Source organism: Lytechinus pictus, chromosome 2 (assembly GCF_037042905.1).
Source record: "Lytechinus pictus isolate F3 Inbred chromosome 2, Lp3.0, whole genome shotgun sequence".
Classification (NCBI taxonomy): Eukaryota; Metazoa; Echinodermata; class Echinoidea; order Temnopleuroida; family Toxopneustidae; genus Lytechinus; species Lytechinus pictus.
In genome coordinates this window covers 61,657,610-61,675,464 of record NC_087246.1, presented here as the reverse complement: position 1 = coordinate 61,675,464, position 17,855 = coordinate 61,657,610, and the positions used below count along the sequence as shown (strand labels likewise).

Sequence of the window (17,855 nt, the reverse complement as noted above, 5' to 3'; positions counted from 1 at the left end):
ATTTCCTCCTATAAAAGCCTCTTAATTTACTATCTATTGTCCACGGCGGACGGTATTTGAATATTAATGAGTCAGAAAGAAGAGGATCGAGGGTATTTGAATTCCAGTTCATCGTGGCTTAGCCGTGAACCAGAATAGCCTGGTGGTTGAGTCGCTGCCCGGAAAGCAGTAGATGGCAGGTTCGAATCCCACTGGTTCCAATTTTTTCTGACTTATGATCTTATGATTTTCATTACAGATCGAGCATACTGATCTTATGATTTTCATTTACAGATCGAGCATACTGATCTGAAACAAATAGGAGTAATGCCGAAAATTTGTTAACAAATTATAATTTCCTCCTATAAAAGCCTCTTAATTTACTATCTATTGTCCACGGCGGACGGTATTTGAATATTAATGAGTCAGAAAGAAGAGGATCGAGGGTATTTGAATTCCAGTTCATCGTGGCTTAGCCGTGAACCAGAATAGCCTGGTGGTTGAGTCGCTGCCCGGAAAGCAGTAGATGGCAGGTTCGAATCCCACTGGTTCCAATTTTTTCTGACTTATGATCTTATGATTTTCATTACAGATCGAGCATACTGATCTTATGATTTTCATTTACAGATCGAGCATACTGATCTGAAACAAATAGGAGTAATGCCGAAAATTTGTTAACAAATTATAATTTCCTCCTATAAAAGCCTCTTAATTTACTATCTATTGTCCACGGCGGACGGTATTTGAATATTAATGAGTCAGAAAGAAGAGGATCGAGGGTATTTGAATTCCAGTTCATCGTGGCTTAGCCGTGAACCAGAATAGCCTGGTGGTTGAGTCGCTGCCCGGAAAGCAGTAGATGGCAGGTTCGAATCCCACTGGTTCCAATTTTTTCTGACTTATGATCTTATGATTTTCATTACAGATCGAGCATACTGATCTTATGATTTTCATTTACAGATCGAGCATACTGATCTGAAACAAATAGGAGTAATGCCGAAAATTTGTTAACAAATTATAATTTCCTCCTATAAAAGCCTCTTAATTTACTATCTATTGTCCACGGCGGACGGTATTTGAATATTAATGAGTCAGAAAGAAGAGGATCGAGGGTATTTGAATTCCAGTTCATCGTGGCTTAGCCGTGAACCAGAATAGCCTGGTGGTTGAGTCGCTGCCCGGAAAGCAGTAGATGGCAGGTTCGAATCCCACTGGTTCCAATTTTTTCTGACTTATGATCTTATGATTTTCATTACAGATCGAGCATACTGATCTTATGATTTTCATTTACAGATCGAGCATACTGATCTGAAACAAATAGGAGTAATGCCGAAAATTTGTTAACAAATTATAATTTCCTCCTATAAAAGCCTCTTAATTTACTATCTATTGTCCACGGCGGACGGTATTTGAATATTAATGAGTCAGAAAGAAGAGGATCGAGGGTATTTGAATTCCAGTTCATCGTGGCTTAGCCGTGAACCAGAATAGCCTGGTGGTTGAGTCGCTGCCCGGAAAGCAGTAGATGGCAGGTTCGAATCCCACTGGTTCCAATTTTTTCTGACTTATGATCTTATGATTTTCATTACAGATCGAGCATACTGATCTTATGATTTTCATTTACAGATCGAGCATACTGATCTGAAACAAATAGGAGTAATGCCGAAAATTTGTTAACAAATTATAATTTCCTCCTATAAAAGCCTCTTAATTTACTATCTATTGTCCACGGCGGACGGTATTTGAATATTAATGAGTCAGAAAGAAGAGGATCGAGGGTATTTGAATTCCAGTTCATCGTGGCTTAGCCGTGAACCAGAATAGCCTGGTGGTTGAGTCGCTGCCCGGAAAGCAGTAGATGGCAGGTTCGAATCCCACTGGTTCCAATTTTTTCTGACTTATGATCTTATGATTTTCATTACAGATCGAGCATACTGATCTTATGATTTTCATTTACAGATCGAGCATACTGATCTGAAACAAATAGGAGTAATGCCGAAAATTTGTTAACAAATTATAATTTCCTCCTATAAAAGCCTCTTAATTTACTATCTATTGTCCACGGCGGACGGTATTTGAATATTAATGAGTCAGAAAGAAGAGGATCGAGGGTATTTGAATTCCAGTTCATCGTGGCTTAGCCGTGAACCAGAATAGCCTGGTGGTTGAGTCGCTGCCCGGAAAGCAGTAGATGGCAGGTTCGAATCCCACTGGTTCCAATTTTTTCTGACTTATGATCTTATGATTTTCATTACAGATCGAGCATACTGATCTTATGATTTTCATTTACAGATCGAGCATACTGATCTGAAACAAATAGGAGTAATGCCGAAAATTTGTTAACAAATTATAATTTCCTCCTATAAAAGCCTCTTAATTTACTATCTATTGTCCACGGCGGACGGTATTTGAATATTAATGAGTCAGAAAGAAGAGGATCGAGGGTATTTGAATTCCAGTTCATCGTGGCTTAGCCGTGAACCAGAATAGCCTGGTGGTTGAGTCGCTGCCCGGAAAGCAGTAGATGGCAGGTTCGAATCCCACTGGTTCCAATTTTTTTCTGACTTATGATCTTATGATTTTCATTACAGATCGAGCATACTGATCTTATGATTTTCATTTACAGATCGAGCATACTGATCTGAAACAAATAGGAGTAATGCCGAAAATTTGTTAACAAATTATAATTTCCTCCTATAAAAGCCTCTTAATTTACTAAAATGTGATTGTTTCAAAACTGAACAGATAATTTGATTTTTGGTTACTCAGCCAAAAAATGTCCCTTATGAATTCTGTATTTTTATGTATACATGTAATTGACTTGAATAATGCTAGTTTTGTCGTTAAACATTTTGTAAACTCTTCACTCCACCCGCATCCTCATATTGACAGACCCTGTTCCAGTGTTGTCAAATCAATTTGTGTCTAAAAGTGTCCTCTCCAAAAAAAAAAGCAATAAACAAAGCTTGAACCACTATAAATTAAGTGGATGACCTCATGCCTCAAAAAATAAATGATGATCATGATAAAAAATAATAATGATTTAAGTTCTTGTTTATACCCCCCCAAAAAAAAAAATGAGGAAAAATAAGTTTTTTTTAGTCCAGAGAGACAGATTTAGGTATACCCTGATTGTAAAACAATCTGTTAGTAGGCTACAAAATTGGGAGTGGAAATACTAATATACATGTACATGTATGTTAATGAACCTGTCTAAAGCGCTGGTTAAGAGTCTATATTGTGAATTATACTTGCATAAAGAGTTCTTACAAAAGGGAAGTTCACCCAAACATTAGGCTGGTTTTGATAAAAACAGAAAAAATAAACTAAATATTTAAAGGAGAATGAAACTCTTGGAGCAAGTTAGCTTTTGTGAAAGCAGAAAAATCAAAGAATAAGATCAACAAAAGTTTGAGTAAAATAGGACTAGCAATAGAAGAGTTATGAGCATTTGAATGTCGAGATCACTAATGCTATGGAGATCCTCCCATTGGCAATGCGACCAAGATCTATGATGTCACAGATGAACAACTCTCCCCTTTTGGACACTGAAAATATACCCCAAAACATATCTTTTTGCTCATTCTAATCATATGACAAACAATTCATCAATGATATAATGTTGTGAAACCTCTGTACTTGTCCTCTCATAAAGAGAACACCTCACCTTGTGATAGACTCTATAAAAGTGAGAATATAAGTGAAATAAGAACTAAAGTAATGAGGGAGTTGTACGTGTGTGACATCACAGATCTTGGTCGCATTGCCAATTGGAGGATCTACATGGCATTAGTGATCTCAATATTCAAATGCTCATAACTTTTTATTATTCATTCAATCTTCCTCAAACTTTCAACAATATGTTTCTTTGATTTTTCTCTTTGATATGGATTCAGCTGGTTTCAAGGGTTTAATTTTCCTTTAAGTTTAATGTTTAATGAAAAAAATTGATTAATTTCAATTTTATAATGTCATATCTAAGCTGCTGCTCCATAATTTCATGTGATGTTTTTTCTGGAAAATTGAAATGATTTTACCTGCTCTTTCAAGAAGGATATCTTTGATGAGACACATTATTTGTAACATGCTATAAGAAAAACATAAATTTCATTCATAAAGAATCGTCAAAGGGAATTGAGGAAGTAAAAGTTCCATGACAAATCTGGCAGCTGCATGCATGTAACATCACAAAATAAAAACACTAGAAATTTGCATATTTGTTATAGATGTTGATGAATCTTTCTTTGGTATATTTCTTTCATTTTTCTGCTTTTATTGAAAACCAATTGGATGTCTGGATGAACGTCCCCTTTAATTTATTCAATATCAACACTCTTTTGGTAAATTCTTGGTGATGCGAGAGGAGACACCATCGTTGTCCTTGATTATGGGTTGTTCTGCAGATCAAATATTGACTGAGATAAATGCTTCTTTGCAGATCATGTGTCTTTATAATGGAGAGAATAAGTGTTCTGTGCTATTATATTGCCATCTCTGTACACTTTATTGCTTTTCGTTTAATATTGTGCAAACATGGTGAATCCTGGGTAACGAAATCTGCAGCACCCATATCCTCCCCACCCCCTTGGGAACACATGGAAGTATTCTAATTGCTCATCTCTATTGGTATTTTTATAAAGGCTTTTCTTTGTGACTGGATCAACAGCACACCCTATTTCACACCTTCTCGAACTGTTGATTAGCCCCATCTATAGTCATATTCCTTCCCTATCTTAGCACATCTTCTCAGATTCTAACCCAAGTTACAATACAGCTTCTCAGATTCTTACCCAAGTTATAATCAACGGAGCAGATTTCAAATCAAGCTGTTCTTTGGTTTAAGCTATGAATGATTGATCGGTGTTTATACCACTCTTTGAAAGGATGTTAAGTCATTGGCACTCTGGTATTGGTTACAAGCCTTCATACTAATAACATTCTGGTGAAATAAAAGGGACAAGCACCCTGACTGAAGGTTCTTGAAACAGAGAGACAGAAGATTGACATGGGGTATATAAGATTATCTTTGAAGAAGTCCAACTGCTTGGAGAAAAAGTAAATATAAACCCTTTAATCGGTCCTGATTTTCTTTCTTCTCTCTCAAGGAGGATGATAAGATGATGCAGTTTTTGGCAGCTCACAAGGCTGCCAGCTTGTCGGTGGATGACGTCATCGATTATCTTGGAGCGGACCGTTTGAATGGGCTAGATGAGAGCAAAGCAGAGAGACGGTTACTCGTCCATGGTCCCAACGAATTTGAGATCAGTAAGGAGGAACCCTTATGGAAAAAGTACTTGGGCCAGGTAAATACATTTTCTCATGCATGTTTATTTGTTCGTTCTGATTAGAATGTGCTCCGGTTGCATAGCAGACCAAGACTATACATGTATAGGTGCTGTGTTCCAACAGCAGAGGCGTCATCAACATGGAAATCTTATTAAACCAAGGTTAAGTTGTGTAATGTCATCATAGCTTAGAAAATATATGAAGCTATATTGTGAAAGGGGTAATCAAGTATCACTGATCATCTTGCATGAGTTTCAGGTCACATGACCAAGGTCAAATGTCATTGAAGACCAATGAACTTTGACCATGTTGTGGTATCAACTTCAATAGCCAAGGTTAATTTTTTGAAATGTCATAACTTGAAAGTAAATGGATCTATTTCAAGGAACTTTGGACATAAGGGTAATCAAGTATCAATAATCATCTTGCCTGAGTTTAAGGTTACATGATCAAGGTCAAAGGTCATTTGAGTTCAACAAACAACAGATATTTTATTATCAAATTAATGGTGTTGTTTGTCAAAAGGCATTCCACTTGTCACAAAGGGATTCATGTAATCTTTTGTTCTAAAATTATTACTGACATTAACATGTCATATTTCGGTTGCTACTTTCAATCTGAGACCAACATGGTAAATGTTTGCCAAGTTGCCCTCTCCTGGGTTTTGCCCATAGGTGTACTGTAAAAAAACAGGGCAACGTTGGCCATATTTCTGTCAGTGTGCTTGGGCAGTAGGGGCTGATTTTGATTGCTAATTTCAGTATTTGAAAAATCTGATTTGAACCTGTTTGTAAAGCAACAAAATATATGCGTGATGCGGCTTTCAGATCAAACCCATGCTTATTAGCTTTTTGCCTGTTAAGTGTATGTGCGTGCCATGCTTGGTGCGCGACTGTGTGGTAATAATTTTCGTCACAATTACTTAGCAAGGATTACTTTATCAAGTTGATAAATAACCTGAATTCAGAAGTAGTAACAAGCAAACAGTCATATAAATTGTTCCTAATATTAGCTTGAATCATAAATTATACAGCTGTAGGTAATAATAATGATATTGTCTGGCTCCTCTTGGGGAACATCAAATATATTGCCCTTAAAAGAACCATATAGCCCTTGTCTAAAGTCTCGGGCCAATATGATTCTGTTGCTGGCAAGATATTTGATGTTCCCCTCAAGGCCAGTCAATATTATATGATTATTATGCTGCAACTATATCTTTCCTGATGAATTTCCATGTATGCTTCAATGCAGTCCAAGTTATAATTAATATCCAATTTAAAAAATAAAATGGTAATGCGGTTTCGTGGCTGATAAATCCAGAAATATAAGCAGGCATCTAGATTAATTTTTTCAAATTCTTGTTAATAAGGTATTAATGTTAATGAATTGATGCTGGTAGAAGAATAAAAGTTTACACAAAACTATGGAAATATGATTTTCGCAGATTCTGCCGTTGAAACATGACTTAGATTTACATTGTCATACGCCTTTAGGTTTCATCTTGTGAGCCTGTTTAATCATATGTGTTTTTCATTCAGCATGCATTTAGAATAATATAAAGTCAAACCTGTCTTAGCAGCGACCTGTCTATACTGAAGATTTGTTTTAGTTTCCACAAAAAGCGTCTTCCTTAATTTAGAGCTATGTTTATAGATCCTATCTATAAAGTCGCCATTGGCCCCTTTTTCTGTTTCCCATGGCTGGCCATAATTTATAGATTTGACTGAATTTATCTTAGGTTTACAGCATTTCCAGCTGTTACAGCATTTATATGAAGTTCATTAAAATCAGTTGGTTACATTTGATTAATTGAAATTATATTGTCCTTTATTTTTTTCAAAAATGACTTTAATGTAATTTTTCTGGAATGTCTTTAACTTTGAAGATGTTACTACATGTAGATGTATGAACAACTGCTGAATTTAGATTATGCTTCACACAAATACAAAATTTCAATTAATTCATTTTCATTATTTTTTTCATTACCAGTTCAAAGATCCTCTGATCATGCTGTTGCTGGTATCGGCTGTGGTTTCCGTGGTGATGGGCCAGTTCGATGATGCTTTCAGCATCACCATGGTAATATCCCATAAAAATTTTAACAACTTTCCATTGTACTTGTATCTATGGTTACAGATAAAATAGTGTGTGTCAGTGTGTCAATAATAATAAAAATGTGTTGTATCAATTCTTCTCCTACCATAATTGCAGAGTATTTCACTCAAAGCCTACATGTATCTTTAGTTTTGGTAAATGCCCCAAAAGTACATCACCATTCCCAATCACTACTAGATTATATGAATACATGTGCCCGAAATGGTTATGATGGGAAGGTTATAAAGTGAAAATGTGTTTTATTGGATAGATTCACCGATATTACATCAAAATTTATTTTGATTTGGTGCGATCAAAATGCATGTTTAGTCTTGTTTATATAAAACTCCTTCTCAGGAAAAATGTGCTGAAAATTTTAGGATATAATCTTTGTCAGTACTTAGCTTTTTTATATCAAATTCTAATGGCTGAAAAATGCAGAATGTTAGATAAAAATAATCGAGTATAATTCATATTACTGACCCTTCATCAAAGCTTTAGCTGGGCTTCAATTCCAGCGTCAGACAGAATATGTATTCATCACAACGACATTAATGCAATTAATAAAACAGACAATAAAAATGTAATACTATCTATTTTTATTTTGTAGTGTATAGTGTGTAAAGTGGTGATGGCGGGGGGGGGGGGGGGGGGTTGAAGATGGGAGAGAAAGTTAATTTCCTTGTCTATTTGGTTTTATTGACTATTTGCCTTGATAAAAAATAACAAATTATGAGAATTTAAGGAATAACCCTCCTATACATTTCTGGTTCTGTCCCTATTTTTTTAGTCTGATCAGTATTTGTTTCAGGGATGTAAAAACATAAAATGATTTCAACCACTAGCACAACTTTATAGTACATGTAGCATTTGCTCTCTGCTCCCGTAATAAAAAGGAACATAAAATGTTCACTGCACACAGCTTCAATGTTGGTTTTGATTTGATGTCCCATTTTTAGGAAGTATTTTATTATATTTATAATTGAAATGAAATACATGTATTAAAAACTGTATGCTTTAAAATGCTACTACGTGCAACATAGTTTCAATGGTTAGACTTTGGCCCTGGAACATGAACTAGGAATTATTGAAAGTCATGTTTAATGATTATACAGATCTCTTGTCTGAGCAATAAACATATTATGGCAAAATATGAATTATGGATGTACATGTATGGATGAAATGTGAGCTAAAATGCTTTGAAATGCTGTGATGTAGTACACAGATTCAACTAATAGACTTGTGAATTAGGAAATAAAATCCATAATTGAAATTCATGTTTATTTTTATACAGAGCTCTTAAACCCAAGTAATAAAAATGGCATAATAATAAGAATGATAGAGCTATGGATGAAAATGTGAGCAATTAGATTTTTAGTGATGCTGTGATGCTGTACAAAATTCAGCTATTTAACTTTTACCCTGGAACATACTTAAGTGGAAAAGTATGATCACAATTATTCTTTGTAGCTGTAGCTCTTATCTGAATGATGTAAACAATGGGATGATATGAGTGATGGGTATATTACAATTTGATACTTTAGATAAGGCTTTGAAGTTAAATAAATCAAAGTTTGGTTTATATGACATCGACCTGATGCTTTGTTATCAAGCTGTCTAAAGACAAAGTAATTTCACCTCATGTTTTTATGTACATCATTAGCTTCTTTATTGTAGGGAGGTATAAAATTATTAATGATGAAAAGTTCAAATAATCAGCACCAGGAATTTAAACATCAGCATTAAAATAACAGAGACGAGGAAGAAAATAAAGCAAACCTCTTCTAATTATTTGGACTTGTATTATATTATCGCCATCAATCACACCTCCCTACATTATCATTCAATCTAGGTCTGTATCATGGCAAAGGAGGGAAATGGAACAAGTTTTACCCCCTTTTTTCTAGATAATCAGAATATTGAGTCTTCCTGCACCCCTTGAAAAATTCCCTGGTAATGCCATTGTTTGTATGGATGGTTCACCAGGTAACAAAGGTTTGCTATTGATTGCAAATATGGAAGAACAATTCTGATCGGCTCCTGGGAGCCATTTCATAAAGCTGTTCATTATTAAGTTATGCATGTCTTTACGCACGACTGGTAACCATTTCATGTGCTAAATGATACACCTCTGGCTATGTAGCTGACTTTATCTAAGATGTGTATAAAGTTAGATCAGTGTTTTGAACCAAATGCACATATGTAAAAAATCTCCTTTGGCCATTGTCATAGCGATTGATCACAAACCTTTGTGTCCAGGTGCATTTCCATAATTTCATATTTCAGTCCGCAGTAGGTCAGAATATGCATACTCTACTTCATGACCTTTATAGCTTTTACAACCAAAGTACCTATCATACTAATATGACTTTTTAAATAAAACTTGAATATAAACCAAATCAGGAATAATATGACTTGAAATGTACCAGGAATGTGCTTTCTATTTAGTACATACATTTATTAATGTTTGCTTTTGTTTTGTTTTCCACCAGGCTATCACAATTGTTGTGACAGTAGCATTTGTTCAGGTTTGTACTCTTTCTCATTTTTATGTTTTTTTTTTAAAGATGGTATGTAAGAATGATTTACATAGGATAATGTGTATTATATTGTTAAACATTTATTCAGGCCTTAAATTTCAATATTCTTTGGGCATGGCCATTTTTTGTAAGGTACATTTATATATTTCTCTAATTCTATTTCCTACATGTAATTCTCTTCTCTTCTGTTTCTGTGTTGAAACAAATCTCTGGACATCATTACTCTGAATTTGTCTCCATCTTTCTTTGCTCCTATATCGCCTTCTCTTGATCAAGCTTTTATGGTGTTGATTAAATGGGGAGATATATCCTGGTATTGCTTGATTAATAAATTATAATTTTGAATTGATGCGTACATTAATATTCATTGACATAACTTTGTGTAAGTTGTGAATAAATATTCTTAAATTCTATCAACCTTCTCAATTACTTGTGACATTAACCTCTCTTTTCATTTTTAATACAGGAATATCGCTCTGAAAAGTCTCTTGAAAAATTGAGCAATATGGTGCCGCCTATATGTCGCTGGTGAGTGGTATAATTTCACAGAATCTTAGTATAGAATGAATTTGAAATTTAATTTATGGAATTTTTCTAGCATTTAGAACTAAATTTAAATCTACCATCCTTCTCTGATACATGTATGTTTTTATTTTTATTCAAAATGGCCATATGAGCATTTTCTTAACATATTTTATCAAATTATATAAAAATAAATTTTGATGTAAAATTAGTGAATCCATGCAATAAAACACTTTTTTGGTTTATATCCTTCATACCACAACCGATTTGAGGCAGATGCATAATGAAACAGAATAGTAACATGAATGTTTGAGGGGATTTTACCAAAACTAAAGATAAATATGCTTTATGGAGCACCAATAGCTGGCTTCAGTAATGTGGCTGTATAACAGTTATCTACAGTTCTTTATCACAATTCCAGGATCAGTAAATTATTATCCTCCATCCATTAAAAGCTGCTGATCCTGTACAGTATGTGATTCTCTGTATCTCTTTCAGCATAAGAGAAGGCCAGGTGAAGGAGTTCTTGGCGAGGTCGTTGACCCCTGGTGACCTCGTTCAGCTGTCCATCGGTGACAGGATTCCTGCAGATATGAGGCTGATTGAGGTCAGTGAAAATTATGCAGAGTATTCAGAATTATTATTTTTTTTAAATATTTTAATATATATTACTTGATTGAATATTTCATTCTTTGGTGCCAGCATTGATACGTAGTGAGATTAGTTTGAAAATCGCTGATGTTGTGTGAATTGTTCATATTTACCTGGTCTACCAGCAGTTTGTCTACTTCTGAGGTAGGTTTTCACCACATGGCTGAATGCATTTGGTCTCCTATCAATTTGGTGTAATTGCTGTTTGGTTTACACTACAATCAAATGCCGGATGGTAATTTCCACTACACTCTACTAATTGTACTCTTTGTCACATGAAAATTAAAGTCATATTTATCTCATCATAATTATATAGACTAAGGGGGTACTTGTACTGAACTAGTACCGAACTGGAATTGAGACAAAGCGGTTAATGTGATACATGGCAGTAAAAAAAGGGTTAGTGGTTGAAATGATTGTAGATAAACTGATAGATCATGTGGAATGAGACTAATCGGAGAGCAGACAAAGCTGCTGAAGACCAATCAGCATTTTACTGTGTAAACCTGACCTACTCGGTCACTGACTAATGCACTGTATGTATGTTGCTCACACAAAACCATGATGTACACCAACTTATGATTATTATTAGTCGTGAGGTTGATGCTGATGATGATGCTTATGATGATGATGATACTGATTGTTTGTATTGTTTGTTTGTATTTATTTCCATATAAAACAAAATATATACTATACTGATCAAATTTTAAAAAAAAATTGTCAAATAAAATATGTAGGATTGCCCATTTCAGCGGTATTAACATAATACCACTGTTCTTCCATAGGGTCCTTTTGATGATGATGATTATACTGATGATGATAGTGATGATGATGATGACGCTGATAATGATGATGATGAAATTGACTTACAATTATTTTAATTTCAGGCCATTGACCTTGCCGTGGATGAATCCAGTTTTACTGGCGAGACCAAGCCCAGCAACAAGACCACACAGATTGTGACCAAAGAGACAAACGGGAAGAGAACCACTATGAAAAATATTGCCTACATGGGAACACTTGTCCGAAATGGGCATGGGAAGGTCAGTCAATTTATGAGTTTCATAATACACACGTGCAAGTGAGGTCACACCTCTGCTTTAATTTTCAGAAAGGGTTGACATCAGTGTACTAGTTAACATCATGCATTAATCATGTTTCTCTTTCAAAGTGATTTAAGACCTCATTTAAACAGTTTGGTTTTCCTGGGATCGCACTTGTAGTACTTATTAATCCTTATTCTTCTATGTGCTTTGGATTCACTGATCAGTTAAATATGTCATTCATTTTTCAATGCTCAATCAGGAGTGTATCTAGGACTGTAGAGTAAAGTAAGTTTTGGCCATCAAGGAAATTAAAGTACAAGTCTCATGATAATGACAGTTGGTGGCATAGGCATTTAACTCACACATTAAGGATAAGAATAATTCATTTTTCTATTCATGCAAAAATCCTATTTAGGGGTACAGTGCTTAATTGTTACCATTGAAAGAAGTACATTTCATCTTTTCAAATTGGTCCAAGCCTTTACCAAGTCTTTTAAATTCAGTATTCCACACATGCTTCATATACAGCTGCTCAAGACCAAAATTAGTTCCTGGATTCTATCATGGGATGCAACATTCCATTCATGTAGTCTTACAATATACACTCAGTAGATTTTGTGCTACACGTTGAAACTGCAAATTTTATTTGCATGATATTTCTTGATTTTGATGATGATTTTTTTTTTCTTATTGCGCTTCTCTCATCAGGCTCGAAGCACTTACAATGTTACTTGTGTAAAATCATGGTGACCCTAGCCTTTATTTATCTTGGGCAAATAGTTTTATGTGCAATACTACATTGTGCAAACCCTTCATTCAAAGAAAGTGGTCTGAATATGTAGCCTAAAGTCCCTGCTAATGACATGTGTGCAAAAGGTCCCTCACCAAGTTATATTTGCGCTAGTCTTGTGTGAAAACCCACTTGTTGATGATAGTTTCAATCAGGCTCAGTGAGTTAATAAAGAAAAGTAATATTGTTGGTTTTTATTTTTTCCAGGGTATTGTTATAGGGACAGGGGAAAATTCAGAATTTGGAGATATTTTCAAGATGATGAAAGCTGAAGAGGTAAGAACAGAATTAAAATGATGTCTTCAATATTTGTAATTATAGTAATAGTGTAAATTCATAAGCCATATTCTGAAGTCTGATTTAAGCCTGTGATAGAATTATGGGAAGCCAAAAATGTCAAAGTTTTTGTGAACAATATATGTTTCTTTTCACCACTGTTCTCTTTCACTATGCTATAATGGCAAAGAAAATTAATTCAATTACTATTCCTTGACAGTTTATAAATGATCTGAATAACAGATGGGCTGATATATTGTTGGAGATTTATGTCACAATTGGCTCTCCATAGTTAGATCATAACTTTAGACCATAGTTTATTTTAAACCAATTTCAGAATATGGGCCAGAGAGTGCTCACTTCATCCAAAGATGCTCATGGTGGAAGCTCAGCAATAGTTCTCTTGTATTGCAATCTGCAAATATTTATAAAAATCTATAAATGAACCTGAAATCCCCAAACTTTAATACACTTTGCAAAAGTTGCATTTCTCATCAAATTTCATGTCGATGTCGACATCCTGATTGGGCCTTGTACCCTCCTACTTGCTGCTTCGTTCTCTAACAATTTGAAGGGACAAGCCGGATCAGCTCAACATTCACAGGAGCTCTTGCAAATGAGGACACCAGTCCCCAACAGGCAGCCGATCAGACCAATGAGTGATGACAAAACAAATTGGAGATGTGTGTTCTTAAGTGTCATCGAGTCGTTCTTGACTTGTGGGGAGCATTTCATCAACATTTTGGTCTGACAACTTGTCAGATCTGCACAACTTTTCTTGATTCTTATTGGCTGAGAGACACTGTTTCTATGGTAACTGTCGGATAAAACAGTACTTGTCGGATAACACGTCCGACAAGTACTTTAATGAAATGCTCTCCTGCTGACCCCACAGACAATCTGTCTCAATGCTGTTCTATGTTGTGACATCATGCTCAGTGCTCTCAAAGAATCAGTTTCTGTAGTAATTCCTTCCAGCCATCTATTCCTCTGTCTCCCTCTTCTCCTTCTGCCTTGTATTTTCCTAGCATGATGCGTACAGTGTACAAAAATATCATTTTCTGAATATCAGAGCACAATGATGGTAATTCAAATTATGGTTCATATTATTACAGGCGTGCAATTAGTACATGACTATAATGATTATGATTATATCCTATGTTTTGATTTGACTGGATGACCCTTGTGAGACCACACTAACACTAAGCACATGTAAAAAGATTTCCCTGATCTTCCTTTGTTGTAGGCACCAAAAACACCATTACAGAAGAGCATGGATAGTTTAGGAAAGCAGCTCTCCTTCTACTCATTCTGTATTATTGGATTTATTATGTTCTTGGGATGGTTACAAAACAGAAAACTGCTGGATATGTTTACCATTGGTGTCAGGTAAGTCAATAAAGATGGTTGTGATGAAATACATCATACTTAAAATAAGCACAACCTTGCATTTCCTGATTGAAAGTCCTCACTACAAAAAACAGAAATATTTCGCAGAATTCGGGAAGAATGCAGAATTCAAGGAATTTCCTGGAAAATACTCTTTTTCATACAGAAAACTTAGAATTTTTGAAAATTACGGTCATGAAAATCAAAGTAAAATCCAATAAAACAAAACTAAGATTTTGCCATTTTCAAGCGTTTATCATATGTTTTGTACACGTCACCAAAGAACGTAGAATTGAATGTTTGAAATACCAAAGAATGCAGAACTGGCATTTTAGAAAATAGAAAACTGATGACTTTACACCCTAGTTATTCTCTAGGCAAAACTGCCAATAGTTTAATGTGAAGCATGTTTATTCTTCCCTTTATGCTGTGACGAGGTTCCTGATTGAAAGTCCTCACTACAAAAAACAGAAACATTTCGCAGAATTCGGGAAGAATGCAGAATTCAAGGAATTTCCTGGAAAATACTCTTTTTCATACAGAAAACTTAGAATTTTTGAAAATTACGGTCATGAAAATCAAAGTAAAATCCAATAAAACAAAACTAAGATTTTGCCATTTTCAATCGTTTATCATATGTTTTGTACACGTCACCAAAGAACGTAGAATTGAATGTTTGAAATACCAAAGAATGCAGAACTGGCATTTTAGAAAATAGAAAACTGATCACTTTACACCCTAGTTATTCTCTTGGCAAAACTGCCAATAGTTTAATGTGAAGCATGTTTATTCTTCCCTTTATGCTGTGACGAGGTTCCTATAATTTCTGCATTATACATGTACTCTGCACAACACAAGCCTTTTCTGAAAGTATTCGCATACTGATGGTCCATTTCTGCTATGTTTTGTTTCTTTCTATAGTCTTGCAGTAGCGGCCATTCCAGAAGGCCTGCCCATTGTTGTCACGGTAACCCTTGCCCTCGGAGTGATGCGCATGGCTAAACGAAGTGCAATAGTGAAGAAGCTACCCATTGTAGAAACATTAGGTCAGTTCATATTAAAGTCATACATGTGTTTTCAGCATTTTTTTAACATACCCAGTTGTATTTTCAGACGGGTTGTTTGTCCACACAAGATCCACATTTCAGGAACTTTGCCACCATATTTCATAAATTGTTTGAGAGCAATGTGAGACAATATTACAATGCATAAGCTTCCACAATTATTTCTGCTATTTGATGCATGAGAAAACCTGGATCAAATGTTGATATTTTTATCTTCTAAACTTTCCAGAAATCAGACCCCTCCCCCCATCCTACATTTAATATCATTTTGATTTGGGACGTACCATCAGACTTATTGCAGAGATCACTGTGTTACAAAATGTATAGGGGAAGATCTGGAATTTCATAAGAAATGGACAATTTGTTGATATGTTCAGATTTTCTGACAAGCAAATAAATATGGATCTCACTCCAAGCAGACTCTGTTTGCCTTGATGAAAATCGAGCAAGCAAAAAGAAAAATCATATACATGTATGCTTTCACACACGAATGGACTATAGTCAGGGAAACCTGACTTGGTGTAAGATTATTGTGTATAAGAGGCTATGATACAGGCATGAGAAAGAGATTCAAGGGATAAGAAAGAGTCCCTACTGCAGGAGTCTCAAGCCTAATGCTTGAGACTTGGCATGTCTGATGTAAACCCTGCTCAAAATTATGTTGACTTTATAATTCAGATGATGCAGAAAATTTCCTGGGTTGGGGTAATAATATCGTGGCCTTGAATATTGCAACCAAGATTTGAATAATAGTTCTAAGTACCAGCTGTAAAATCTGTTGACAATTTGCAAAAACATTCTGTATATTGACTCATGTTATAGTTTGTTTATTCTGTAAGCAGTGTTTTACAAAAGCAAATTCCATTCCTTATCTTACTCTTCAAAGCTTAAAGACCCAGCCTTTGCTTCACATTCAAATAAAAATAAAAATCTTGAGCCTTTTTTGTATATTCATAATAATTTATTTCATGAACTTATTATTTGCAACAGGTTGTGTGAATGTCATTTGTTCTGATAAGACTGGAACTCTAACTAAGAACGAGATGACAGCTTTAGTGATCCATACCTCTGATGGCATACGAGCTGAGGTAATTTCACCTCTTTCTCCAAATTCTTGGAAAATCAAAGCTGGGGGTGTTTCACAAAGATTAAAGTTTCCCCTAAACTCCCAATTGTTATTGGTATGAAACACACCACTGCATTGGTCAAATCATGTTAAGAGATGTGCACACTAATCAATGAGATTGCATATTCATTTTCATGTTCACATCAGCACGTAAGCATGACTGTAAGTGACACTAACACTTTGTGAAATACCCCCAGGTTGTTTTACATTCAAAGAAAATTTGTAATGGTTACTTTAGACAAGAATCGTTTCTGATATGTTATGGGAATATGCAGCACATATGTCATTTTGAAGAACAATATTGAATACAATGATTTATATGCTGGAGTCTGATAATTGATATGATTTTTATTTTTGATATAACCTTATACTTTTGAAAAGATCATTATATTTTTTAAAAATATGATTATAGCTTTGTACACCTTATTTTAAGCATATCATTGGCATCAGCCCCTTTTCCAATTTTTTATTTATTGACAAACAATAACAAACAGGCATTTACAGAAATCGTAACATAGCGGTAATGATAATCTTGCGGTATAAACTTGAAATTATTAACAAAGCAGCATACTTTAATGAAAAGATTTTGGAAAAAAAGAAGCAGGATCCTACTGAACGATCAACATTCCCTCAAAATTGAGCCCTCTTTTCATCATATTTATCTAACTTGTTAGCAAGTAAAAGGGGAGAAGTCATGGTTACTAGCTAGTCTAGCTGACCAGGCTCCCTTTGGGGATGACAATCCTAGCTTGCATCCATACAGGCTGTGAAGGGGAAACTCTGTTTCAGTTCCAGGAGCAAGTGGCTTCGGTCCCTGGCTATATTTGGTTTGGGTTGAATGCCCATTCCATCTAATTACTCTGGAACATTAATTAAATATGTGGCAGTCATGGGCCACTTTTCATCATTTTATGATGGCAACATCATGTCCAAAGAACAATCTATAAAAAAAAAAGTATGCCAACTTGCCTCTCATGAATTTAGTTTAATTGTCTTCAAAGAATGAAAAAGCTTCTGTATTTGAAAGAATTATAATTGTTGTTGGGTCGGATAATTAGACAGTTTAAAGCAGTTTCTTTTTTCAACATTTAG

General features: G+C 34.9%; 1 protein-coding gene across 1 annotated transcript in view; it reads left to right on the top strand.

Moving 5' to 3' along the window:
- The window catches only part of LOC129269169 (calcium-transporting ATPase type 2C member 1-like), a 54,180-nt gene that overhangs the window by 10,811 nt on the left and 25,514 nt on the right, over positions 1 to 17,855 (top strand). Inside the window, exons 3-12 of the mRNA XM_064095325.1 lie at positions 5,085 to 5,282; positions 7,255 to 7,344; positions 9,852 to 9,887; positions 10,366 to 10,427; positions 10,920 to 11,028; positions 11,960 to 12,115; positions 13,116 to 13,184; positions 14,431 to 14,573; positions 15,495 to 15,619; positions 16,628 to 16,725. Of these exons, the coding sequence (XP_063951395.1) occupies positions 5,085 to 5,282; positions 7,255 to 7,344; positions 9,852 to 9,887; positions 10,366 to 10,427; positions 10,920 to 11,028; positions 11,960 to 12,115; positions 13,116 to 13,184; positions 14,431 to 14,573; positions 15,495 to 15,619; positions 16,628 to 16,725 (1,086 nt within the window). The remainder of the gene's footprint in view (positions 1 to 5,084; positions 5,283 to 7,254; positions 7,345 to 9,851; positions 9,888 to 10,365; positions 10,428 to 10,919; positions 11,029 to 11,959; positions 12,116 to 13,115; positions 13,185 to 14,430; positions 14,574 to 15,494; positions 15,620 to 16,627; positions 16,726 to 17,855) is intronic.